General features: G+C 41.1%; 1 protein-coding gene across 1 annotated transcript; it reads right to left on the bottom strand.

The window, feature by feature from the left end:
* Positions 1–150: 150 nt before the first annotated feature.
* On the bottom strand, positions 151–25,868 carry LOC102204184 (carbonic anhydrase 7-like). Its single transcript, XM_013915927.1, has 9 exons — positions 25,786–25,868; positions 25,538–25,617; positions 19,627–19,782; positions 17,640–17,788; positions 17,429–17,524; positions 17,367–17,373; positions 17,198–17,322; positions 17,012–17,083; positions 151–294 (listed from the first exon to the last, which is right to left on the bottom strand). The coding sequence occupies exons 1-9, from the start codon at positions 25,866–25,868 to the stop codon at positions 151–153; spliced, it is 912 nt and encodes a 303-aa protein (XP_013771381.1).
* Between the last annotated feature and the right edge of the window lie 285 nt (positions 25,869–26,153).

Genomic DNA, 26,153 nt, shown 5'->3' with positions numbered 1-26,153 from the left:
TCATGTTCAGGTTTGCCACTCCTTTGTGTAGTTTCTCCCAGTTTAGTTCGTCCTTAGTTCTGTTTGCCATCTCCACTTTATGTTCAGTATTGTCAATAAATCACCCTTCACGTCTGAATAAGTGCTGCATTTGAGTCCTCCTTCCACTCTTCACACGGCCGCTGCCCCGAACCGTGACAGAATGAACCAGCATTGCAGCCATGGGTCATTGTGAGCATCACAGGGAAGGTTGAAGCCGCACACTGCACCTGTATGGCTGGAGTCGCGGAGACCTGCAGCCATGTCGCTGCTCTTCTGTTTAAAGCAGAAGCAACAGTGTTGATCGTGGTACAAGGACTGTTACAGATGAACCTGTATACTGGGTTTTGCTGTGTAATATGACCAAGATACAGTCAGAGGTTGGCCATAAGATAGACTTCTCCTCTTCAGCTGCCCAAAAAAAGGCTCTTGATCAAAACGTAAACGGACCATCCGTATTGAAAGGAGCTGTCCTCAAAATAGAAAAATCCCACTTGCTACTGTGGAGGAGTTGTCACCGCTATTGGATACTTCACTGGAACACAGTAAAGTGGGTCGTGGGAATGACCCATAATGATTTATCTAGGGGTCTAGATTTATGCCTGTAGTGCACTGCCATGTAATTTGCTGAATATGTACTGACTGAGTACCACTGTTCAAAAGTTGAATAAAGAAACAAACAAATTTTTGCCTCTTTTTTTCCTTTAATTAAAACCACTTTGTAGAACATCACATCAGAAACCGGAGGCAGGAGCAGAGACCCGAAGCGGCCGCCGGTCCGAGTGTCAGGTGAACTGAACTTCAGGTAAGAAGTTATGACCTGCAGTCTATCTGGGTCAGATATAAACCAAGTTTAGGTGGAGTTTATTTTCGTTATGCTGACTTTTTCATACTGGGTACTAGCTAGCATGACGGCGTTTCTATACAGCTGGGTGGGTGCTATGTTACTGATGTTGAACTTTATTTTGTTCATAAGGTTAATTATTAGAGTTGACAACCGTCCCCTAAAAAACAGAATAGTCTCATATTCAGAGAAAATATTACGTGTTTCGTATTGAGGTGAAAAGGAACAGTTTGTCCCGGACTTCAGCTACAATGAAAAAGACACAAAGCTGGAGTTATTCTGTGTCTATGCTGCACAGCTGCCTCTTCGTCTCTATTTCTCTCACCCTCCCTCTCCTGTTTCTTACTTCAATCATGAAACTGATCAATGATCAGCTGATCAGCTTTTCTCTTTTGTTTGTTTATCGCCCACTTTGCGCCAGAAAGAAGAAACCAGCGGATGTCGCGTTAAACAAGACCAGCACTTTTAAGCTTGATCAGCTGCTGTTAGAATTTATTTAATATTCATTTCTAGCATCAGCTGATGTTTGCTGGAGCCACAGCTGTAAAGCTGCTGGTCATGATATCAGTTTGGATATGTGGTGAGAGAGAAACATGAAGATGAAACCAGGAGATGTCCTTACTGAATCATCAGAGCTGAGCAGGTGATGGAGAAACAGGTTTACCTTTTAGGTGACATGAATGAGTTGAAGGGAAGTTATGAACTGTTTCTGAGAGACAAATAACACCTTTTTTTTTACGTAGCTGACAGCTGGTAACTGTGCAGGGGCGGGTCTAGCAAAGTTTTGCCAATGGGGCCAGGTAGGGCATTAACAGGGAGAGGGGGGCACAAAGAAATACTTTTCTTTCTTATTGTCATTTAAAATGTCTAGCTTTTAAAAAATAATTATCTGAATCTTACAACAAAAAGCGCACATGACGCTGTGACGTAGGCTAGAATCATGGCGGTGAACAACGATGGTCCAGAAGTGGGATTTCTCTCGTGGAAATATGCACATTATTTTTTCCCTTCTATTGGTAGGTGGCACAGTGCACTTGTGGCAACTAAGCAAGCTAGAAGACTGGCAGTCTTGCTGGGTATCCAATTACGGAAGTGTGACCAAGTGGTCGGCGGGGTTATAAAAGAAATAGTAATAAAATGACAACGCCACCTAGGGGAATTTCACCCCCAGGAAATATATATTTAAGAATAGATAAAAGGAATAAAAAGAGGCCGCACAGATTCAAGGATGCACACCGAGGCAGGTTGGCTCCACTATTAAGATAGTTTTATTTATCGTTAAAATAAATAAAATATTAGAAAGCAAAATGTAGCGTCGTTGTTGACAGTGTCCTAAAGTGAAAATAAAACAATCGTGGAACTTGTACTTACCAGCAGCCGTGGACCCAAAAGAAAATCACACAAAAAGAAAATCACTACAGCCCACCCTGTGCTGTACAAAAGAAAGTGTGAAAACGACCCACCACCTGAGGTCCCAGGGCTACTGGCACATCCTCCGTTCACTGAAATAAAACACAGAGAAATACGTTAAAAGAATAAAAGGACACTGAGCATCAGGCTGGCTACAGATCATAAAAAAACTAAAACCAACTTTAATAAAAGAAGTCACACACGCGCGCACACACACCACACTGGAAGGCTTACGCCCCACAAGTCAACTACAACTCGTGCTGGTGGTAATTGTCCAGGCCTCGATCAGAAGCCGGTCTGGCTCCCCACAGGCTGAGATCGGCAACTGAGGCAGTTTAAGGTTCCCAGCGTGACACTCGGGCAGAGGATCGCTCCAGCCCGGTCACAGATGTGGGTACAAGCAACAATCCAGAATAAAATAAAATAAAACCAGGCGAACCAGAAAAAGGTAAGCCTGCTTAATAAAAACAGTTTCACGACAAGACAAGACAAGACAGCAGGCTCCACCGAGGAGGAGCCCTCACAACAGCGGCTGGGAAGGCATTTTGCTCTTCCAATTAAGGTCGGGCAGTTTGCCACGGAGATGTGAAGGCAGCAATCAAACCCTAAAACCACATAAATAAAACCTTAGCCTCCGGTAATTGTGAATGCTAATAAAAGTAGTTATCACTACCGGAGGCGCTATACTCTCAGCATTGACTGCTGCTTTTTGCCAAACGGACCAGGAGAACACCGGCTTAACTTTATATGGACTGGCGCCACCCTGCAATCAATATGCAGGTGGGCTCCCAATTAACCTAGTTGCGCAGCCGAGAGAACAAGCGCAGGAGAGAGCGAGAGCAGTAGAGCGAGCGAGGGAGAGAGAGAGAGAAAATGAAAGGCAAGTAACCCATCCGGCTACAGAAGCAACACATTAATAAGAGAATTCTGAGTAAAACCAAAGTTACTTTCCTTAGTAACTAGTTACTCTGAAGGTAACGAGTAACTTGAAGTAACTGAGTTACTTTTGATAGAAGTAACTAGTAATGTAACTAAGTTACTAATTTAAAGTAACTTACCCACCACTGCCCACTGCTAACATTACTTTAATTACTGTATCTTTTGAAAAATACCGCTATTTATACAGCACAAGACTTAAGAATATTTAACAGGAGCAAGTTTCATTTTTCCCTGGTTTTACTACCACACCAAACGCAGCAAAACCTTCACCATCTTATCCAGAAGGGTCACCTCTTCACCCTCACATGGAAGAAGTAATCTGATTGGCATGATGGTATGTTTGAAGCAGGTCCCTTGTGTAGCGCTGGAACCCAGTCATGATGTTTCATCCATTTCATAGGCTGGTTTGCTGCAATAATGCCAAATAATTAGCAACTCTATAAATAGAAGGTAGTTCTACAAAATCACTGAGTAGGATGTTTGTTCTAATTTGCTATGACCTCAGAGCGCATTGAAAATAAAACTAATAGGCTATAAAGAGTGATATGAACATATTTAGAACTTACTGGAATGAAAATGTCTGGAGCACCAACAGATATTTGGAGATGGAAGAAAACTGGATATCAGCTCATCTCACAGCTGCTATCCAGGCTAGATGCCTTCCTTTGGTAACATCTGATACACGAGCTGCCTCATGTTGCTTCCAGGTTGGGAAAGAATGAAAAGATAAACCATTTTGAAGCTTATTCTCTTGCCGGTCGTGCGATCGAACATTGCAGCCGACCACACAGCAAATACGAACCATGGCTGTTGTGTGTGCCTTCGCTCCTTTTTTGCTTGCGCTTTGTTTGGACACGGAAAATGGCGCATCAGGCAAAAATCCTTTCCACGCCCACCCCCGTGACATCACGCTCCAAGACTGACAGACCACGTGACTTCCGCGCATTGCATTGTAGGTACGAGTGGCAACAAAATCAAAACACTGCATTAAGCGCTAGCATTTCCAGCACCGGTAATCATTAATTCTGCGGTTTTAATCCCTACTTGCAATTTATTTGGCCCAAAAACAGTGATGTACAAAACGAGGGAAAACATGGCAGGTCTGTAAAAAGACAGAGTTGACGAAAAGGCAAAAAAATAGTACGAGGAAAAAATCAAAGGAGTGAAAGGGTTAGACCCATACGAGCATACATAGTAGAGTAAGGTTGTTAGCGTGCTGCCCGACTTTCCTCACGTACATATTTATTATTATATGGTCCTAAGTGTGAGTGCACTCACAAAATGTTTAGTAACTTCAGACCCCTGCAAAGAGCCCAGGTCCAGTTTACTTTGGTGATTTGAACAATTCCATTTCACAGCTGTTGTTAATTTTTTTTTCTTTATCTCCTGTACAGGCCAACACAATCTATTTGTCATTTCAGGTTGTAGTATTACACAACATTTTCAGATCTAATAGAAATAAAATAAGTGTTTCATAATTCACTCAATTTATTGTCTTTATTTATAACTGGCATTATTGTTTCATTCTGTTATAGAATCTTACAAGAAAGAGGCAAAATTGTATTCCATTGTGCTTTATTAGCTGCTTCGGTGAAAAACAAATCAACAATGCAAAAAAACCCCAAAAACATATCAAAACAACATACTCATCACTTGATTGCTCCAATACAACATTTGGGCACATATATGCGGGACTTTTCGTGGCTGTTTTGATAACTCTCTCTCTCTTAACCGATCAAATCCCGCTTTGGTAGCAGCTTTACACTCAGTATGACCCAGGTTGATAGAGGGTGCCCAGTCTGGATCGCATTCCAGCATTTTATTAGACTCGTTTTCCTACAAAACACAACAAACATTAGCCTGCAAAGCCACAGCAAACAAAGCAGCATAACACAACGAATTCAATTCAAATCATTATAAGACTTTTTTGTAACCTACATCAACAATTATGTTATTTATGTGATAAATCATGTAATAACTACAACAGAAGACTTACCTTTATGGAAATGCTTGGAGCAGACTAACATGTGAGCTGAAGTGTTTTGGAACATTATATTTGGTCTTCGAATGGCTGCAATCCAGGCCATCGTTCAGCTCTTTGTTACTTGGCTTGAACAATTTCTCTTCCACGACGTAATCGGATAGCAACCGCTCTCTTTACCCGTCAGCTTCCCATGGCTGTCATGCGACCGGCTATTGCAGTTAATAATACAACAGCTTCTTGCCATTTTTTGTGTTTCTTTTTATCGCTGTCTGACTTTTCATGTGAAAGCCTGCGTGCGCTAGTACCGCTTACCACTCGTACTTACAATTCTTTGCGGTTTTACCCTGGAAATAACATCACATTTTCAATCTCTTTACTGGGGCACATAGGGGACTGATCTCCATTCCTGTTTACTTTTCACACCTCAGATATCTACTACAACTGTGAAACATGCCACCTACAGAAGCTCTCTGATGACACTGCATTGGTTGGGTGTATTACGGGTAAACAGGAACTGGAGTACAGGAGGCTGTTGAGAAACTTACAAGTGAGGCTGGTGACTCAAATAAATGTATCCTCATCAACAGAGGTCTTCCTTTCCGGGGGCGGTCCTCATGTGAGCCAGTGTCATCCAGCGCTTGATGGTTTTTGCTACTGCAATTAGGGACACATTTAAAGTTTTAGCAATATTTTGGGTTTTAAATGCACATTAGAACAGACATGCATCAACACTACATATGAGCGGGCGGAGGGAGGTTTGGAGTCTTCACACACCCCCATTCTGTGCTGCCTGTTGGAGTGGGGGGGGGGGGGGGGGGGGGGGGGGGGGGGGGGGCTGAGAGGAGGAGTTGGCCGTCCGATTGGGGTCTGGAATGTGGGGCCTTCCTGCTGCTGCCAAGTCGGGGCAGTCTGCTTCTCTCCACCCCAAGGAAAAAGGTAACGCTGCCTGGGTCTGGGTGCAGTTTCCCCCTCCCGGGGCAAGGGTACCTAGACCTGGGGCTTAGATTACGCTTTGGGAGTGTGATTGTGTGTACAACGTCTCTTTATGTCTGTCTCTATGTTGGGTGAGTGTTGAGTAATTGCATATGAGAGCATGAGGGTGGGAATGGATGTTTGTATCTGTGTGTGCCTGTTTGTCTGTGTCCATATGTCAGGTTGGGTATCAGACGCCACCTCTCTAGGGACATCTCAGGCCCTCCAAGGTACGGAGGCCTAGCTCCCCCCACCACTTACCCTGCCATGGGCAGACGCCCTCAGACATCAGTGCATTGGTGGTTCTTTGTGTCCAGGGATGGGTGTCCAGGTACACACCGGCTCACTCCTTGTGGCTGCTTGTCAGGGCCTGGAGCCTGGGGCTTGCTCGGGCCACTTTGGGAGTGGGGTGCCCTCGGCCTCTCTGCCTGGGGCTCGGTCACTCTGGCACAGCTGGCTGCCGGTGGAGCTCACGGGCATGTCACTGCAACCCCCCTTGGCTTCTGCTCCACGGCTGCTGAGTGACCTCTCATCTGGGACTCTCCTCAGCTCTTTCCGGGATAGTGGCCCGGCTGCCCCTCTGTTGGTCTACCTTGATCTCTTGTGTTCTGAGGGCCTCTGGATGTCTGGAGTTTTGATCTCCTCCATACCTGCTTCATGCCCTGGAGGACGGGGCTGTGGCCCCCCACACCCTCTAGCACAGGGGTGGGCAATTCCAGGCCCCGAGGGCCGGTGTCCTGCAGGTTTTAGATCTCACCTTGGGTCAACACACCTGAATCACATGAAGAGTTCGTTACCAGGCCTCTGGAGAACTTCAGGACATGTTGAGAAGCTAATTTAGTCATTTAAATCAGCTGTGTTGGTTCAAAGACACATCTAAAACTTGCAGGGATGGAATTGCCCACCCCTGCTCTCGCAGATCATTACATGAAGGAACCTTTTAAATACAAGCACGCTCATGCTCACAGGTGTACACATGGGTGCTCACCTTTTTGGCTCCTATATCAAAGCATACTGTGCGCTGTTGATCTTACAGTAATGTTTAATATTTAGTATTTACTGTTATATTCCCATAGATCAACGTGATGATGTTTATTATATTGCTCTTTTTTTCTGCTTGTTTTCTCTTTTTTCTTTCTCAACAGGTGATCCAGGTGATTGATATATGTATTTTTTGTCTGCTTATTTTGTTGGTTTTTGTTTTTTGCCCTTTATCATCGTTCCTCTTCCCCGCTGTTTTTCTTTCCCTCTTTCTTTCTCCCCTTTCTTTTCCCCAGTCAAGTCTGTCCCGTATTTAGCAAGTGAAAATAAAATAAAATAAAATAAACAATAAAAGGTGAATCAAATAGACCATTACGGCAATCTGGGATGGTCCATTTAGTAAAGTAAATCCGTTGGGCATCTTTCTTCGCCTTTAGACAATAATTCTGATGGCAAAAGAGCCAAACGGGACAGGCAAAAATAAATAAATAAATAAAGCAATGTTCTGGACTGCCACAATATGAATTCTAACAGTTATCAAAAAGGGCTGTCAGATGTGTACCAACCCAGACTTCTGCACAACACAATTAATGGTCCCAACCCCATTATTACGGCAAGAAATTCCACAAATGAACACCTGATTCACTAACTGGTGACTACATCAATGAAGCTCACTGAGAAAAGGCCAAGGGTTTGCAGCGCTCACAACAATGCAAAAGGTACAGTAGCTACTTTGAGAAATCTAAAATATAATACATTGAGAGTTATTTATCAAAATTTTCTTTACTATATAATTCAATATATCTTGCTTGATATATTGGATGTCTTCAATATGTATCTACAATGTAGAAAGTAGTACAAATAAAGACAAATCATTAAATGAGAAAGTCTGTCCAAACTTTTGACTGGTAGTGTAAGATCTTGTAGTGTCACCATCTCATAAAATAAGCCACTTATGGGTGGTCAAAGGAGCTTGCAAAGAAAAGCGTCTGGACTTCTTTAAGTTACTTGAAGACATTTCCCCTCTCATCCGAGAAGCTTCTTCAGTTCTAAGGTCAAATGGTGGAGAGTCCCAGATATAAGCCTAGTGGGAGTAACCCCCCACAGAGGGACAAAAGGACCCCCTGATGAGCCTCTAATCGCCTGAGCCAAGGTGTGAAAATGGGTGTGGGTCCCAATCAGCCAGAGTTTCGGGTGAGTTCATTGTGAAACCTGGCCCCACCTTATCATGCGAATTCCTAAGATCAGATGGCCCAGGATGTGAGTGGGCGTTAAGGCGTCTGGTGAGGGAACTCAAAACTGGATTATAGATGGCAGAGAGTTGGTGTCGTAAACCACCGCCTCTGTTCAAAGATGGTCACTCACAGTGGACATAGATGCTTCTTTCACTCCTCTTTCAAACCATCTGTCCTCTCTGTCCAAAATGTGAACATTGGCATCCTCGAAAGAGTGTCCTTTATCCTTAAGATGCAGATGGACTGCTGAGTCTTGTCCTGTGGAGGTGGCTCTTCTGTGTTGTGCCATGCGCTTGTGAAGTGGCTGTTTGGTCTGTCCAATGTAGAGGTCTGGGTATTCCTCGCTGCACTGTACAGCATACACCACATTGTTAAGTCTGTGTTTTGGCGTTTTGTCTTTCGGGTGAACCAGTTTTTGTCTGAGCGTGTTGCTGGGTCTGAAATGCACCGGGATGTCATGCTTGGAGAAAACTCTCCTGAGTTTTTCTGATACACCGGCTATATATATATATATACACCCTCTCCCACCCTATGGGAGATGCCCCCAAGGGTGGTGGAGAATGACCGAGCTAAAATCCTGTGGGACTTCCAGATACAGACGGACAAAATGGTGGTGGCTAACCATAGTGGTGGTAGACAAACAGAAGAAGACGGCCGTAGTGATCGATGTAGCGGTTCCGAATGACAGCAATATCAGGAAGAAGGAACATGAGAAGCTGGAGAAATACCAAGGGCTCAGAGAAGAGCTCGAGAGGATGTGGAGGGTAAAGGTAACGGTGGTCCCCGTGGTAATCGAAGCACTAGGTGCGGTGACTCCCAAGCTAGGCGAGTGGCTTCAGCAGATCCCGGGAACAACATCGGAGATCTCTGTCCAGAAGAGCGCAGTCCTGGGAACAGCTAAGATACTGCGCAGGACCCTCAAGCTCCCAGGCCTCTGGTAGAGGACCCGAGCTTGAAGGATAAACCGCCCGCAGGGGCGTGCTGGGTGGGGTTTTTTTTGTTTTTTTTATATATATATCTGTATGTATATGCATGTATGTAGTGAGCAATCAGAACAATCAGATCTGGAATTTGGGAAATTAAACTTTTTTGTGTGTTCTTTATTAATTTAAATGCAAACCTGTGTTTCCTTTCCATTTATGTTCATTGCTGTCATTGTGTCACAAAGGTTTTATGTTTAAATTTGATATTTGAATATTCTTAAGACTGAGGTTTGTTAACTCATTCACTGCCATTGACGTCTATAGCCGTCAATTGCAGTGAATGAGTCAATGGGTTTAACTCATTCACTGCCAATGGCTGGCAGTGAATGAGTTAATATGACTTCGATGTGTTACTAAGATTCCCAACTTTGCAGATTGAGCATCACAGTAAATGTTTTAGTGGTTACTGATCCGTTTAAGCTTTATTAGGAAAACCTCTCCCTAATTGTAGTGATCTACTTATCTAAACTGATATGCCATCAAATACCAGTGTTAAAAAACTATTTTTGGTAACTTGCTTTTTAAAATTTTGTTTACATATAAATAAGATAACCTTTATTAGTCCCACGCGTGGGACATTTTTTTGGGTTAGAATGACAATGCCATGGTCCTGGGTCATTTTGACCCAGCGTTCTTAGTTTTCCTGTCATTTTGTATTTTGCTCTTTATGTTCCCAGGATTGTTTGGTTTGGTTTCTTTGGATTCTCCCTGTGTCCGTGCTTATATTGTGGTGTTTGTTCTGGTACCATGTTCCCACTCCTTGTGTTCTGTGTTCTCCTCATCCCCTCATGTATTCCTTCATGTTCTCTGCCTCTCTCTCTGCCTCTCTCTGTGTTATGTTTAAGGTCTGTGTGTTGGTGTCAGTGTTTTCAGTTTCGTGTCCTCTCCGTGCTATCATAAGTAATTGTCCTCAGCTGTGTTCCCACTTCCCTCATTACCTTCTGTGCATTTATGTCAGAGTATCCCTTTGTTCCATGTTGCGTCGTCCCTCTTGCTGTGTGGATCTCCCTGTGTGCCTCTCTGTAAAGTGTAGTTTATATTTTCCCTAGTGTAGTTTAGTTTTGTATTCGTGCCAGCCAATAAAGCTGTTATTTTGAGTTAATCCCTTCAGTCCAGCGCCTGGATTTTGGGTCCAACTCCTGCCTGCCATACAGCGCTTCTTGACAGCCAACCTTTGCCAGCGCCATCTTACCCTTCCGACTATACATACATTACACAACATCACATGAGGAAGACAGGTCAGAGAGGTATAACAATGGAAAATGCACAACATGAGGAAAGACGAGGAGAAATAATAACTCCCCCCAGACTGAGCTCCAACAGGGAGATCAGTTTGAGAAGAGAAAAAAAAAAACACCTGAGCACATAGCACATGTGTTTGGTTAGTGCTTGTTTTGGGTAGTGTGAACAAACTGTTTCTAATTTTACAGTTGGTCTAATGTCCGTCACTAGTCACCAGGTCTCTCAATTCCCGTTGTTCTTCTTCAAGATGTTATCCATATAGCAGGGCCATGAACGTCTCCTGGATCTCATCCATATTGCGTTTAAAAACACAGAGTACTCACAGCTTTGCCCATTGTCTATCATGTCGGCCAGCCTTGTGGGATTTTGAACAGCTGTAGCCGCTTCTTGTTCATCAGGTCCGAGCCAGCTTCAATCAGCCAGAACTCTGTTATTGTGGTTCCAAATTGGTAGATGTTGTTCAATGTCTTCCATCGAGAGTGTTGCCAGACACACGTCGCAACCGACCATTGAGTATCCAGCAGAAAACGTTTCCGCAGGAAAATCAGGCTCTCCCATTCCCCGGGGGTTGTCAGTTTCGTTAAGGGACCAGTTGATAAAATCCATACAACTAAATTACATTATGTTTTATAATCATTGAACTTGAGATTTCTGGTACAACACTTAACATAAACAATTTATACATATATGATTCAAAATAATTAATTAACACTTCCTGTAATGCAGTTAAAATCAGCCCAACTTTAATTTTCAAATATAAAAATGTATATTTGCCAACACACTGGACACCCTTCTGCTGAACAATGACAAGTATATTGCCACAAATGCAGCTGGTGTTATTTAATAACACTTTAAACATGATCAAATTTCAGATTTATATTTATTTTTTTAAACGATTTAAACTTTAAAAACCTTAAAATGAAACAAGTCTGAAATTTAATTATTCTGAAACTAGGTTTAGGCTCCTCAAACTTTGTATTGCAAGTTACATTACTGATCTAACCAATATAAAATTTATTTATTTTTCAGCCACAAGTACAGTCTCTAGCTCAATCAACACAGTTGTTTAACAATCAAACACAGATGCTTGTTACATTGTAACATTTGTAATGGTGTTTTGTTTCTCCGTCCTGGCATTACTGCCTAAATGGCTGTCATGGATTTAGGTGATACAAATGCAATGATGAAAGTCTTTAACATTGTTGTAATTTCCCTTAAGTACAGTGGAAGTTGATGTGGGTTTGAGATGCAATGACTGTGAACCTGCATTTGGCCATCTTCACTGATAACACCATCTGAGATGGAGAGCTCATCTGTCCTGGTGTCCTGCAAGGAAACAATCATATTCTTTAGAAAATTAAGTGATATTTCCATAAAAAAATGTTTCTGCATCTGCTGTAGAACAGATCTTAAGTTTGACAATCTGCATTATTACACTATTACCAAAGAAATACTGTAACTTTGACATAAACAATTATGCCATCCATACACCCATCAATTTTCTTACACTTATCTGCAAGGAAGCTGGCAGCCTAAATAAAGAATCCCCTCCCTCTCCCCTCCTCCAGTGAAATTCCAGCAGGTCCTGGTTCTGCTCCGGGGCCTTTCGTGTTAGCACATGGCCAGAAGACTTCACCCAACAGACGCACAGGAATCATTCTTGTCAGATGTCTGTACCACCACAACAGTCCATTTGTCGATAGCTTGTTCCCCTCTTTGCTCACTCATGAACAACAGCCTGACATACATAAAGTCCTCCACTTGAGGCAGCAACTCATCCCTGATGTAGATTGGGCACTTCATTCTTTTCCGGCTGAGGACCATGAACACAGAGTTGATGATTAATATTCCCACTGCTCCATACTCAGCTGTGAACTGCTCCAGAGATAGCCGGATCCGCCACCTGATGGTTATCCAAGCCCAACAGGACCCCTCGTCAGCTTGATGGTAATTACGACCATGACAGGCATCAACCACCTTGTGACCACTGCTCCTTGCAGCAGCAACCAGCTATGGAAGTGCAGAACTACCTAGCCTCCCTCAGAATGCTGTGAAACTGGGAGTTGATGATCTGCTGAACTGGGGTCTCTGTCAGGCATCCTCAGTGCACCCTCACTATACAATTGGGCTTGCCAGGTCTGTCCAGCATGCTCCTTCACCACCTGATCAAACTGACCTGTGAGTTTTGATTAGTTGACAGCTCAGCCCCTGTCTTCACTGAGTGTAAATAACATACAGCTGCAGATAGCCAAGCTGTGCATTGAGATGAGTATCTTTCAACCTCCTGCACTCACTCCCCACTGGAGATAAGATAAGATAAGATAAGATAACCTTTATTAGTCCCACACGTGGGAAATTTGTTTTGTCACAGCAGGAAGTGGACAGTGCAAAAGTTATGAGGCAAAAATTAGGATACAATAAGAATAAATACAGTACAGAGATGACATTCAGTGTCCCACTTGTGAGTCTTGATAACCCTGACCACCATCCAACACACATTAATGTCGTGAAAGCTTATTTTTTAAAAGGGCTACGCAAAAATCGCCACTAAATTTTATTTCTGGTGATCTGCTGAATAATTTGGGCACAAAAAATAATTTTGCTGTTCAAAAACAGCAGATATGGGATATGATCTTTCAAAAACTTCAGACCAAACTGTTGTTGTTTGTATTTACTTACACAGCATTTCTCGCAGAATGTACTGGAGCAGCAACAGCATAGAGCAGTCATATCTCAAGTCCAAAAACAGAAGAAAGGGAAAGATCAGTAAAGCCAGCACACAAATAAAGCGAGAAGTTAAGGTCTAAAGTATGATTAAAGTTTAGCATGATTAACATAAATGACACTGAAGATTACTAATATTTTGGCAAATCAAAATACTTACCACTTGATGTCTTTCTTTCCAAAAGCTCCTTTTCTAGACATGTAAGAGTTTTATGTATTTTGGGTGCTGGTCTGAGCATCAAACAAACTAAAAAAGCAAGTAGAGGGAGAAAAAAAACAGAAAATTGTTTATTAGCTGACTTGATCCTTTGATTTGAACTTATAACATAGAAAGTCAATATACTTGTCATACAACCAAATTACACTAACACATATAGTACTTATTAATAAAATTAGCGATTTAAAATCCACCACTATGTCTAAATGGTTTCCTAAATGTGTGGTATTGCGACATTTTTATTTCTGTATTTGGCATTACAATTTCTAATAAGCACTGACCAGATAAAGCATGTGGCATTGTTTATCATAGACTACCCCAAAATGTTTCTGATTCTGATTGTGGATATAGAATTTAACTTGTTTATTTGGAAGCACAAGATAATTACTTTTTTCCCCATCTTTAAAACCAACCTAGATGTTCAACATTTAGCAGGCCCATAATCTGGTTCATAGATGTGATAAATTTGGCTTTCACAACAAGACTTGTATCTGAATATAATTTTAAACCAAACAAAAACTATTAAGACTACTAATTTAAGAAAAGTTAGTAGACTTACTACTAAGTTAGTAGTAGACTAGAAAAGTTTGGGTTACAATACCTTTGCTGGTAAATGGTATGGAGTGTAATATATTTTAGATCACTTTAATAGTTAATTGCACTACTGAGCACTCAGAATAAAAGAGAATAGACAGTTATAGATTCACATGAGATGAGAGTTGTTTTTGTAGGGAGTGAAAATTAGGACAAGGTCAAATAACAGTAAATTCTCACAGACTGTTGCTGAGGGATCACCTATTCCTAACTATTTAAAACTACCAGAATGAAATCACTGTAGCACCTGTTTGACACTCCTTTACACAAGTCTTCACTTAGCAATCAGTATGGAGGCCTTCGAAGGTGCCACGTCTGCGTTTTTCTTTACCATCATGAATGGAGGAACTGAGAAGGCAGGTGAGAGTCGGAGTAAGAGACGGGGGTCCGAGGAAGACGAGTGCTCAGTAGTATTTGATAAACTGGAAATGGAAAGCTCACATGTAAGTTCTCGTGTTTTTAAATCAGATATTGGATCTGTACATGCAACATTATATTTTTCTTTAAATTGTGAAACTTGCTGCAAATACAACTGAGGTAAACTAACAGTCTTATTTAGAAACTGCATAAAAAAACCTTTGCAGGTTGGTGCAGGACAAACAGGTTAGCCTGCTGTACTGTGATGGTTTAAAGTAAAGAACAGTGTGTGACTGGCGCACAGCAGCTGTGATTTGATGGTTACATGTGTAGCAGAGATTCATATAAATTTTAACTAATGATGCTTAAATCCATTTACTGAATTCTACCCTCACACCAGTTTTACAAAATCAAAAAGACAGCATAAACAGTGTACTGCCAGACATTTACTGTACATAAATTCACTGAGCATTGGAAGCCTGCGTCTGAGTCCAACTTTTTAGGTCACCCTATCAGGTTGTGTGAAACTACTCTGCAGGTCAGTGCAGGATAAACAGGTTAGTTTGCTGTACTGCGATGGATTTAACCTCCTAAGACCCGAACTCTTCCACGGCATGCATTTTTAATTTCTCCTTGATATTTGGGCTGATTGGGACCTGATGAATGTAAAAACAAAGAATTACCAGATTTTTTTTTTTACCTAATTTTTGTTTCTAAGAAAAATGAGAGCCATATATGAGGATATTTTTTTAAATTTTCAATAGAACAGTAGCAGTATAATGTCCTCGTAAGTGGATATCAGGCCCTTGTAGAGCAAAATTGAGTATTTTGGTCTAAATAACCCAAAATGTGATGCCCACATGTGTGGATGCCAGGTCCTAAGAGGTTAAAGTAAAGAACAGTGTGTGGGACTGCTATAAGTGGCTGTATTGCTCATGGTCATTCAGGTTACATAAAGGGTAGCAGAGATTTGTATAAATTTAGCTGATGCTAGTAGCCTGATTAGATCCAGTGACTGAATTCAACCTTTGTATCAACTTTCTAGAGTCTAGAAATGCATACAGTCAGTGTGGGCAATGGAAATCAGCCAGGACAACTCATGAAAAGTGTGCAGTTGAGGTGGTACAATTTAGTTGTGTAAATCCACAAAGGTCAGCTGATCAAAGCATGTACATCAGGAAAATCTACTGTAGTGCTCAATAGAAATTATTGTGAGTTGTGATTCTTTTACCCACACTGAGCCACTACAACTGATTTTAGAGTTCCCCCACCTGCTGAATCCACTTTAACCTCTAAATGTACCAATTTTTCTGCTTAGATTCAAAGACATCCTCTACAATGTAGGCAACAGAAAATAGAGTATTTTTATTTCCCTTTTTATCTCTTCAGATCTGAGCTGGGCACAATTAGAATAAAAAACGGTTAGACTAAAGTTATTTTATAATTGTGTTAATATAGGACACAAAAACAGAAACATCCTCCAAAGAGCTACTTTTTAATTACTTTGAGTACATTTCGGAGCCTGTACATTTTTTTACTTCTACTTGAGTCAAGAAGTTGAAACAGTACTTCAACTTTTACTGAAATACTTTTTAACAGTAGTATTTGTACTTCTACTTAAGTACAGAATGTCCTTACTTGGCGGCATCACAAGTTTTGAACCAACAGAGAATAAAACTGGGGACTTTTGTGTTTTCAGAACTAGAATAGCAAGCTCTCAAAGGCTCAGATGGCTTCCACTAATTAAGGGTAGCAAATGCAGAGCTTATGAAAGAGCTATGTATCATTTTAAAAGTCCCAGAAACCTCCAAGAATTTAAAAAAGACAGTAAAACTCAAGAAAGAGTGATAAATAATTTTAATTGTCATTTAATAAGATCAGGAAGGTCACAGTTTTCTTCATTTCATGCAATACAGTACAGTATTAAGGACATAAACAATATGCATCCCTGATAAATAATTTTGTTCATCTAAGAAAGTAACACACAAAGCCTTCATAACATGAACTTCATAAATGAGTCATCAGGTTTTCATTTTCCATTTTGTGGTTTTAGCTACCAGTGCACTTTAAATGCATTAGTAGCTGCACTGATGGAGGCAAAATGAAAACTTGTGCATGCCATTGCTTAAAGTAAACTAGACTGATATGTAACAACAGGCAAGTTCTTTGTAGCAGGTAGCCATAATCAAGAAATAGCAGAAAAATCATGGGAGCAGAGGAAGCCTTCACCTTCATAAATTACTTTTCACACTTTTTATGATTATGTCAAACATAAAGAGCTACATTAGAAATCAGCGAAGCTCAGTTTTAATTAAATGGGGAAAGAATGCATGTGCTGAAGTGAGGCAACAGGTTGATCAGCAAAGTTGCTGATGATGTCCTCTTTCTATTTTAGCTCCAACTCGAGCTCAGTGTAAGGCTGAGGAGCAGCAGACCCAAGGAGAAGCAGGTTGTGGAGGCAGAACTGTTGCTCCTCTGAGTCCAGACTATTCTATCTCTTTGGTTTTGTACACTTCTGTAGATGTTTGTCATGAGTTGTGATGTGCTGTCGTTGAAGTGCAGTGTGGTGCTGAAGAGGTCAATCTGGTAGTGAGACATTTTTTTGTTTCCAGTTAGCTCCATGAACCACTAACAGTGTTTATGTGTTTGCAGCAATGATAATTAGGAGACACAAGGAAGAAATGAAATAACACCTACCAGATCTTTGCTGACTTTAATTGGTTCCTTAAAAACGGTCCAGACCACCGCCTCATTACAAAGGGGGGTCGTCAAAGATCCAAGGTAGCGGTAATACTTAGAGAGAGACACATTGCCAAGCAGGTCTTTCAGGGAAAACCCAGCTGCAGTTGTAATACATAATAATTACTGTATCTCTATATCTGAAGTAGACAGCAGGCATTATAAAAACTTGTGTGCTGCTTCTCTCACCTCAATAAAGAAACCAAGTGCAGCAATTCCGGTGGGATCTTCAGCAGCTTGAGTCATATTCCGATTGTAGATTGGCATGGTGTTCACAATATGCAACTGGGAAAATTAAGTTATTTAGTTGGATTTTTTCTTGTTTTTAATATCAATATTAAAATTTTATTAGCAAAAAGAAATGTCAATATCATCAATACAAAATGAAAAAAATCTGTGCCTCCATAGGATAGCGCTTTCCATCCACCGTGTGCTCTGAGCCGGGGACAGAGGAGCCGTTGCCCCAGTGGAAGTGGAATTGCACGGTGTCATATTCTCCGGACAGGTTCCCTCCTGAAATCTTAACTCCGCTCTCAAGCATCACTTGGACTGAAAGAAGGTGAAAAAACAAAAACACGATAAAGTTACAGCTAACCTGCGAGGAGTCAGAGGAAACATTCAGGCGCAAGGCCAGTCCCTCCTGTAATGTTAACTTCTTTCGTAAGGTTAACTCTGACTGTAAGAGAATGGAAATACAAAAACAGGATGAATTTATACCAAACCTGTGAGACCTAAGAGAAAATGCTCAGGTGGAAGGCTGGTGCATTTAATTTTAGGATAGGGAACTGCATTGAAATTCCAGTTAGACAATTTAGCATTTTTTTGTTATTTTGTTTGTTTTGTAGTTGCTAAAGTAAGTCAAAAACAGAACTTTCAGGGGACAAAAACATTTTTGTAGCCACTACTTTCTGTTTTTTGCTCTTGACGAAGGTGGTCGCTTTTTACTTTTTGTTTTTACTTTTCCTTGGAACACTCTCTTCACAGTCTGTTTCTAAAACCTAAAAGAGAACTATGGATTTGATTAACTGGTCTCTGAATGCTATTGACACCCCTTTCTCAACGAGAAGTCTGGGCTCGGGACAGCCCGAGTGCCCTGGAGGTACTTTCCCTGCCGGATACACGATGGACGGGTGGCAGACATGGAGGCTCGTGTGCCCGGCGGGACTGTCGATCGAGGACGCTGAAGATATCTACCTATTCAGAACCACGATAACAGGGTTCTTGCTGATTGGAGCTGGCTTGGCCCTGACTTATCGAAGAATTAAGAAAGCGGAACCGGCTGTTCAAACCCCCACAAGGCTGCCCGCTGGGATTGAAACAATAGGACGAGGAGTGAGTTTATCAAAATGGGCTCATTGAGTGCAGCATGGATAAGATCTTGGAGAAGCTTACGGCTGACGTGAATAATCAGAATAAAATCTCTGAGTGCAAACTGGATTACATCTTGGAGAAGCTCACTGTGGTCGTGAGTTCTCAGAATCGGCTCTTTGAGCACAAGAATGACAACATCACCGAGTGTAAGGTTGATAACATCATGGAGAAGCTCGTGGCTCTCCAACGGGAGATTGAGAGACCAGTGTTGGACTGTTAGAACAGCTTTGAAATTCATATGAGTTGTTCACACTAAAGTAAAAAACACCAGCACTTCATGCGGATACCCTTTCGGCGCCAGCTGCGGTCTCAAGGCTGGAGCCAAACAAAAACACCCTGATAACGACTGTGTTTAGATTGTTCTTCCCATTCTACCTGGGTTGGCTGGAAGACTGTTTACTTAGCCTGGCAGGGCGAAGGACACTGTCTCAGCTGAACTCTGGACACACACATACGCACACAGACATATATACACATGCAGATGTACACTCATCCCCCCTCCCCCTCCAAACGCCTTCGACGCTTATTCCCCTCCGATGCTGACGGTGGATCAAGGAGACCAGCGCTTATGCTGCAGGCCCGGATGCACTGTCTATATTGGCTGTCTCTCACCCTTTACCCACCCCTTTTGCTTGTCATGTGTTTCTTTGGTGTATTAAGAGTTTTTTCATGTGCTATGTGCAGAGGTGTTTTTTTTTCTGTTCTCAAACTGAACCCCCCGTTAGAGCTCAGTCTGGGGGGAGTTATTTTTTCTCCTTATCTTTCCTCATGTGGTGCATTTTCCATTGTTATACCTCTCTGACCTGTCTTTCCCATGTGATGTTTTTGTGTAATGTATGTATGGTCGGAGGGTAAGATGGTGCCTCCATTGCATGCAATAGGTCGGCAACCTTAACATGAAATTTCCCCTTGTGGGACTAATAAAGGTATCTTATCTTATCTTATCTTATCTTAAAGCCATAAACCCAGTTCTGAGTGCTCAGAGTAGAAAAGCGCTGTATAAGAACCATTCTCACCTGTTTCCCCATTATTTTTAATGGACATAATATTGGAGGAGTTTTCAAAATGAATTTCAGACAGGTTGTTGTTCGGTTTGGCAGATTCGGAGACGATGTTAATGGGTGACTGTCGAGTTCCGCTGCAGTTGGGGTATTTTGACCAGTTGGGCTCATCTATAAACAAAAAGGATACATAAAGTCACTGAAGTGCAGTCACCAGTGGGCAACATATAATAGATAATAGATGTACTTGGTACTTACTGCATGACGGAAGGTGATAACACCAGGCTGGATGAGAAGGGAAAAAAGTTAACATTCAGAATGCCATGAGTAGAAATATTGTGGAACACTTCTTTCAAAATATCTCACAAAATATTCTCATCAATGAATACACACATGGTTCCTGTTCCCAGGAAGGGGGGACAAAGATGCACACAGTAAAGGCAGCTGCTACAAACCACTTCATCTGAAATGAGCAAAAAAGCCACAATGTTTATAACAACTATAATCATAATAATAATAATAATAATAATAATAATAATAATAATAATAATAATAATAATAATAATAATAATCAATCAATTAGTTGACTACAATGAATTAATAATACACTAGTGTTTGAAATGGCAAATTGACATAAAAATAAACTTTGAACACTGATATAAAAATTAAGTAATGCTAAACTTTTAATTTCTACTGTCAGCTTCTATTTTAGACTAAGGCTAATTTTTCCGCACAGCACAGTGTCTTACCTTTGATGTACCTTTGCCTCCGTTCAACCTGTTATCAGATGCAGCTCAGCTCACCCTCCCTCTTTTTATTCCCTCAGCCCAACCCTGCTGCTGGCTGGAAAACACCTCCATAAGACATGTGACTAGATATTCATCACTGCAAAATAATTACATGGAATGATCTCTATGTTTGTTTGTTTTTAACCCTTAGATGCACATGTGGAGTCATATTTGACCCCACATGTTGTTTTTCTTCAAAATCTTTAAAATGAAAAGTTGTAATATATTCATATTCCAGGTATTCCTCATAAAATATGTTTGTAACATGAGGCCATTTGCATTTTTATTAATTTTTTCATTAATTAAAAATAAAAATGCAGTTTTTGTATCACTACCCCACTCTTCCACAAGTGGGGTCAAAAATGACCCCAAGGAGTTCCTAAGGAATCTTGTATGAAACTTTCATTCTTAGCAACTCTGACTGTCCCACTTACACTTCTGATAGAAAAGGGAATTAATTTTTACAAAGTAACATACACGATTTATACTCAGGGCTGCACATAAGTGGTCCACAGGTACGCATTCGCTGTCAAATTAAAGTATTCCCGGAAATTCAGAGAATACGTGCTTCTTTTGCGGTGGAGGAACAACAAAGTAATTGCTTAGGGAGTTTGGTTCTTCGACATCTTTAAGAGTTCTGAACAAATGTCTGTCCTCCTCCAGAACATCTTATGTACGCAAACGCGAGTTCCAACTTCTTATCTGGTACATGTCTTTTATTTTGACAGCGAATGCGCACCTGCGGAGCATTTATGTGCAGCCCTGTTTATAGTTTCCTGTGCATTTCAAACATTGTCCTTTCTGAAGTTTTTTTTTAAATATCTAAAGCAACATGGCTGCTATGAGTTCAAATAGGATCCCTGTGGATCTTGCCCTACAAGTGATCCTGGACGGATGGGATGAAGAACCCATCGGAGGCATTGACTCAGAATCTGACATCTAAGATATACAGGACCCAGACTATTGTGCCCCCCACTGAACAAAGCCAGTCAGATACAGAGGAGTCCTCTGATGAGTCCTCTGAAGAGGAAATGGATATTGAGTCTAACAGAATGAGCCCCTCTTACTGCTCTAGCCACAATATTCTGAATTAGTCAGCCAGGGCTTGCACCTGGGTTTAGTACTGTCTCCCCAATAGATGCATGGAAGATGTTCATGTCTGATAATATAATAGAAGAGGTTCTGACATGCACAAACATGGAGGCATGAAGAGTAGCCACAGACAGGGGAAAAGAGTGGAAAATGTAATCGAACATAAGCTCCTGGCCTTCATTTCACTGACCATTCTTGCAGGAAGTGAGAAGAACTGGGATGTACCAGTCTGTGTGTTTTTGGGGAGTCCTCTGCATAACCCATTGTACAAGGCCATTATGTTAATTCAAAGATTTAAAGATATTTGCCGTTTCTTGCACTTTGATGACAAGAAGAGCAGAGCCTACCGACTGAAAACAAACCACATGGCAGCTTTCTGCTACATATGGGGCCTGTTCCTGGTCAACTGTCGACAGAAATTCATCCTCAGTGATTGTGTTACAGTGGCTGAACAAATTGTGCCTTTCAGAGGGAAGACCCAGCTTCTGCAGTATATGTCAAGCAAGCATACAAAAGTGATACAAGTGATATAAAAAACTGCAATTTCTTAAAATTAATGAAAGAATAAATAAAAATGCAAAGGGCCTCATGTCACAATCATGTTTTATGAGGAATACCTCAAATATGACAATCTTACAACCCCTTTTTTTTAAAGATTTTGAAGAATAACATCTGAGTTTATAGCAAAATGCATTGTTTCTATTTGGGGTCATTTTTGACCCCTCTCGTGGAAGAGTGTAGGTATTGGTAGGTTGCGCATCCAAGGGTTAAGTATTGTTTTTTTCACCTTGAAGCACTGTCAAGGAAAAAGGGATAACAGCCCTTTGCAAGAGAAAGGCTGTTTTGTCGCAGGGTTTTGGTTTGAATCATGTTATTTGTGTGAATTAATGATGAATACGAGGAAGTAAACTGAATCCTTGACTGCTATCAGTTTTTCATTTTTTTGTTTTTATACCAACCCCTTTAAACGAATATAAAAATCTTCAACATATATGTGGTTTGCCCTGTACTTTCTGGGAAACACAGAAACCAGTTCGGGAAATTCAAACAATCCTCTGAATAATTGTTGCTTCAAGTTTTCTGTTATAACATTTAGGCCTAATTCTTTAATTTAACTTATAGCAACAGGACAACAGCACCATTCCCCAAATAATCTGATCAAATGCTTAAACCTTGGACAACATACAAGATATACAAGCTGAGAGGAGACAGACTTTATCATTTTTAATTTGGTACCTGAAAGTCTGCGTACACACAGAGCCATCACTCATACATGAAACTGTACTTTTGGCAGCGATCCCTTCACAAGCATTTCCTCTTGAAGACTTTATTAATCCCTGAGAAAATTATGTGATCACAGTTGCTCCAAGACAATAAGGACAGGACCAACTATTAAGACAAAATGTCCTCTGGGATTAATAAAGTACTCTGTTTCTGATTGTTTTAAGATTTAAATAAAGTTAAACTACAGCACTCATCATTCCATCCAGAGCAACAGAGACTAGAAGAAATGTTTATGAAGGCTGGATGGATTGCTGCCAAAAGTACAGTTTTATGTATGACTGATGTTGATTGATGTCTGGGTGTGTAACTAGACTTTCAAGATCTAAATTAACTGGCTTTGTGTGTAACTATTTACACACCAAGCCATTACTCATCAGTACTCATACATGAAACTGTACTTTTGGCACCAATCCATTCAGCCTTCATGAGAATTTCCAAGACAATAAAGACAAGAACAACTCTTACCACAAAATCTCCTCTGGGATTAATAAAGTTCTCTTATTTTTATTGTTGTAATACTTAAATAAAGTTCAATTACAGCACTGTTCATTCCATTCAGAGCAACATAGACTAGAGTAAATGCTAGGTTAGATTAAAATGGATGAATGAAGAAAACTGTTTACTGGAAATAGTTTTATAGAGTTAGAGTGCAAAACGTCTGAATGGTCAAACTGACCATAAAGTATTATTCCTTTGTAATTTGTACACCTCAGATTACCAGTGCGACAGTGAAACACTCCACCTGCAGAAGTTCTCTGATGGCACCACAGTAGTTGGATGTATTAAGGGTAGGTAGGAGCCGGAGTACAGGGAGCTCTGTAGAGTAGTCCAGAAGAAATCACCGCCATCTGAATGTCAGCAAGAAAACAGAGGTGGTGGTTAACTTGATGCATCTTGATGAATGCTCAATCATCCAGCTAAGGAAATCCCCAAAATTTGATTCTGTTCATCTGTAAGTAGCGTTTTCAGTGAGAGAAACGTTGTGTCACGCCAATCCAATCCAATCCAATTTTATTTATAAAGCACTTTAAAATACCCAGCACAGGAACAAAGTGCTGTACAGAAAATAAGTTAAAACAATAGAATAACAGAAAACAGCACAACAAATAAATAAAACACATAAAACATAAAATTAAAACAGCCCTATATTAAAACAAAAACAAGATAAAACAGCATTGAATCACCTAAAAACAACTGAAATAAAAAAAATAAAAAAAATAAAAACCAACATCTCACGTGGTGTCAAAGGCAGGGTAAAGAGGTGGGTTTTCAAGAGTGACTTAAAAACAGATAAAGAATTGGCCTGTCTAATCTCTAAAGGAAGCTCGTTCCACAGTTTTGAAGCTGCTACAGCAAAAGCACGATCTCCTCTAAGTTTACGCCCAGTCCTGGGTATCTTCAGGAGCAGCTGATCAGCTGACCTGAGACGGGGTGTATAAGGCTGTAGCAGCTCAGAGAGATACGATGGGGCGAGTCCATGGAGAGCTTTAAAAGTAAATAAAAGAATTTTAAAATAAATCCTAAAAGAAACGGGCAACCAGTGAAGTGAAGCTAAAACAGGGGAAATGTGCTCAAACTTTCGAGTGCCAGTTAAAAGACGAGCTGCGGCATTTTGCACCCTCTGTAGATGAGTAATATATGATGCGCTGACCCCAATATAAAGTGCATTACAGTAATCCAGCCGAGTGCTAACAAAGGCGTGGATCATTGTCTTAAAGTGCTGCCGTGAAAGAATTGGCTTTATTTTTGCCAGCTGCCTGATGTGAAAGAAGCTAAATTTTACCACTGCCTTAATTTGATTATCAAACTTCAGATCAAAGTCCACTTTGACCCCCAGGTTTGTGACAGTTGGCTTAACATACTGGGTCAGGGAATCTACATACACATTGGGGGTCTCAGTGGAGCTACCAAAAACCATCACCTCTGTCTTTTTATCATTGAATTTTAAAAAGTTAACAGACATCCAAGCCTTAATGTCATCGAGACACTGAAGTAATGGCTGTGTAAAGTATCTGCCTTTTTTCTTTAGAGGGATATAGATCTGACAGTCATCAGCATAAAAGTGGAAAGCAATGCCGTGCTTTCTCAGTACAGAACCAAGAGGAAGCAGATATAAAGAGAAGAGGAGGGGGTCTAGAACTGAGCCCTGTGGGACACCACACAAGAGGGGAGCCGAGGACGACACAAAAAGTTCGCCCCGCCAAGTAGGACCTGAACCACTCCAGTGCTGTGCCCCTAATGCCCACCCAGTGCTCCAAACAAGAGAATAAAATGGCATGATCCACGGTATCAAATGCAGCTGTCAAATCTAAAAGCACAAGAACAACACAGTCCCCAGCATCAGTCGCTAAAAATATGTCATTAAAAACTTTTAAAAGGGCTGATTCAGTGCTATGAAAGGGTTTAAAACCAGATTGGAAAACCTCTAACACATTTTGCTTTTCCAGGAAGGCCATTATTTGGCTGTAAACTACCTTTTGAAGAATTTTGGAAATAAAAGGTAGTTTGGAGATAGGCCTGTAATTTGCAAGAACCGTAGGATCAAGAGCAGGTTTTTTTAATCAGGGGTTTGACTACTGCATGTTTAAAATCTTTAGGGACAACATCTGACATCAGACTATGGTTTACCAGCTCAAGAACCAAAGGACCAACTGTAGGTAACACCTCTTAAAAATCGAGGAGGGACAGCATCATTTGGAGACCCTGCAGGCTTAAGATGACCAACAGTCTCCTTTAAAAAGGACAGAGTCACAGGCTCAAACCTGTCAAAGACAGCAGAGCAGGAAACAGAGACTGAGAGGTCGTGAGCATGAGGATAGATTTGAGCCCTTGTGGAGGAGACCTTCTCAATAAAAAAGTGTAAAAAATTTTCACAGGCTTCTGATGAGGGCTCGATACAGTCAGTATATGGTGCACTAAGAACAGAGTTAATAGTTTTAAATAAAACACGTGGGTTGTGGCAGTTTGACAAAATAATGTCAGATAAGTGTTTTCTTTTGGCATCTTTTACAGCATCTGGAATGACACTTGTAGTTTGTCCTTTTTCCACTTGCGCTCAGCTCGACAGCAGTCGAGTCTGACAGCTCGAGTCATGTCGTTCAGCCAGGGCTCAGATTTCCTTTTAGGCAGTCTGGTTTTTAATGGAGCCACAGTGTCCAAAGCAGTCCGACAGGTGGAATAAAACCATGAGCTCAGTTCCTCAGTCTGGCTGCATAAAAAATCCGGGATCTTACAGATCTGGTCAAAGACTCTTGAAAAGTGCTCAGCAGTGGAGGAGTTAAAAACACGACAGAGCTGAGCAGCAGCGCGAGGTTTACCTGAGGCACAGGCAAGAGGAACTTCAAACATCACAGGACTGTGGTCAGAAAACACAGCATC

Source organism: Pundamilia nyererei, unplaced genomic scaffold (genome assembly GCF_000239375.1).
Source record: "Pundamilia nyererei isolate P.nyererei 1_Seehausen unplaced genomic scaffold, PunNye1.0 scaffold00400, whole genome shotgun sequence".
Lineage (NCBI taxonomy): Eukaryota > Metazoa > Chordata > Actinopteri > Cichliformes > Cichlidae > Pundamilia > Pundamilia nyererei.
This window is presented reverse-complemented; position numbering and strand designations above follow the sequence as displayed.

Coding starts and splice junctions, on each gene's coding strand:
- LOC102204184 (XM_013915927.1), bottom strand. CDS start 25,868: ATGACTCGAGCTGTCAGACTCGACTGCTGTCGAGCTGAGCGCAAGTGG. Junction 19,783..25,537: donor TGCTCTGCTGTCTTTGACAG/GTTTGAGCCTGT, acceptor TTTTGTTTATAG/ATGAGCCCAACTGGTCAAAA. Junction 17,789..19,626: donor TAAAAATAATGGGGAAACAG/GTGAGAATGGTT, acceptor ACCTTCTTTCAG/TCCAAGTGATGCTTGAGAGC.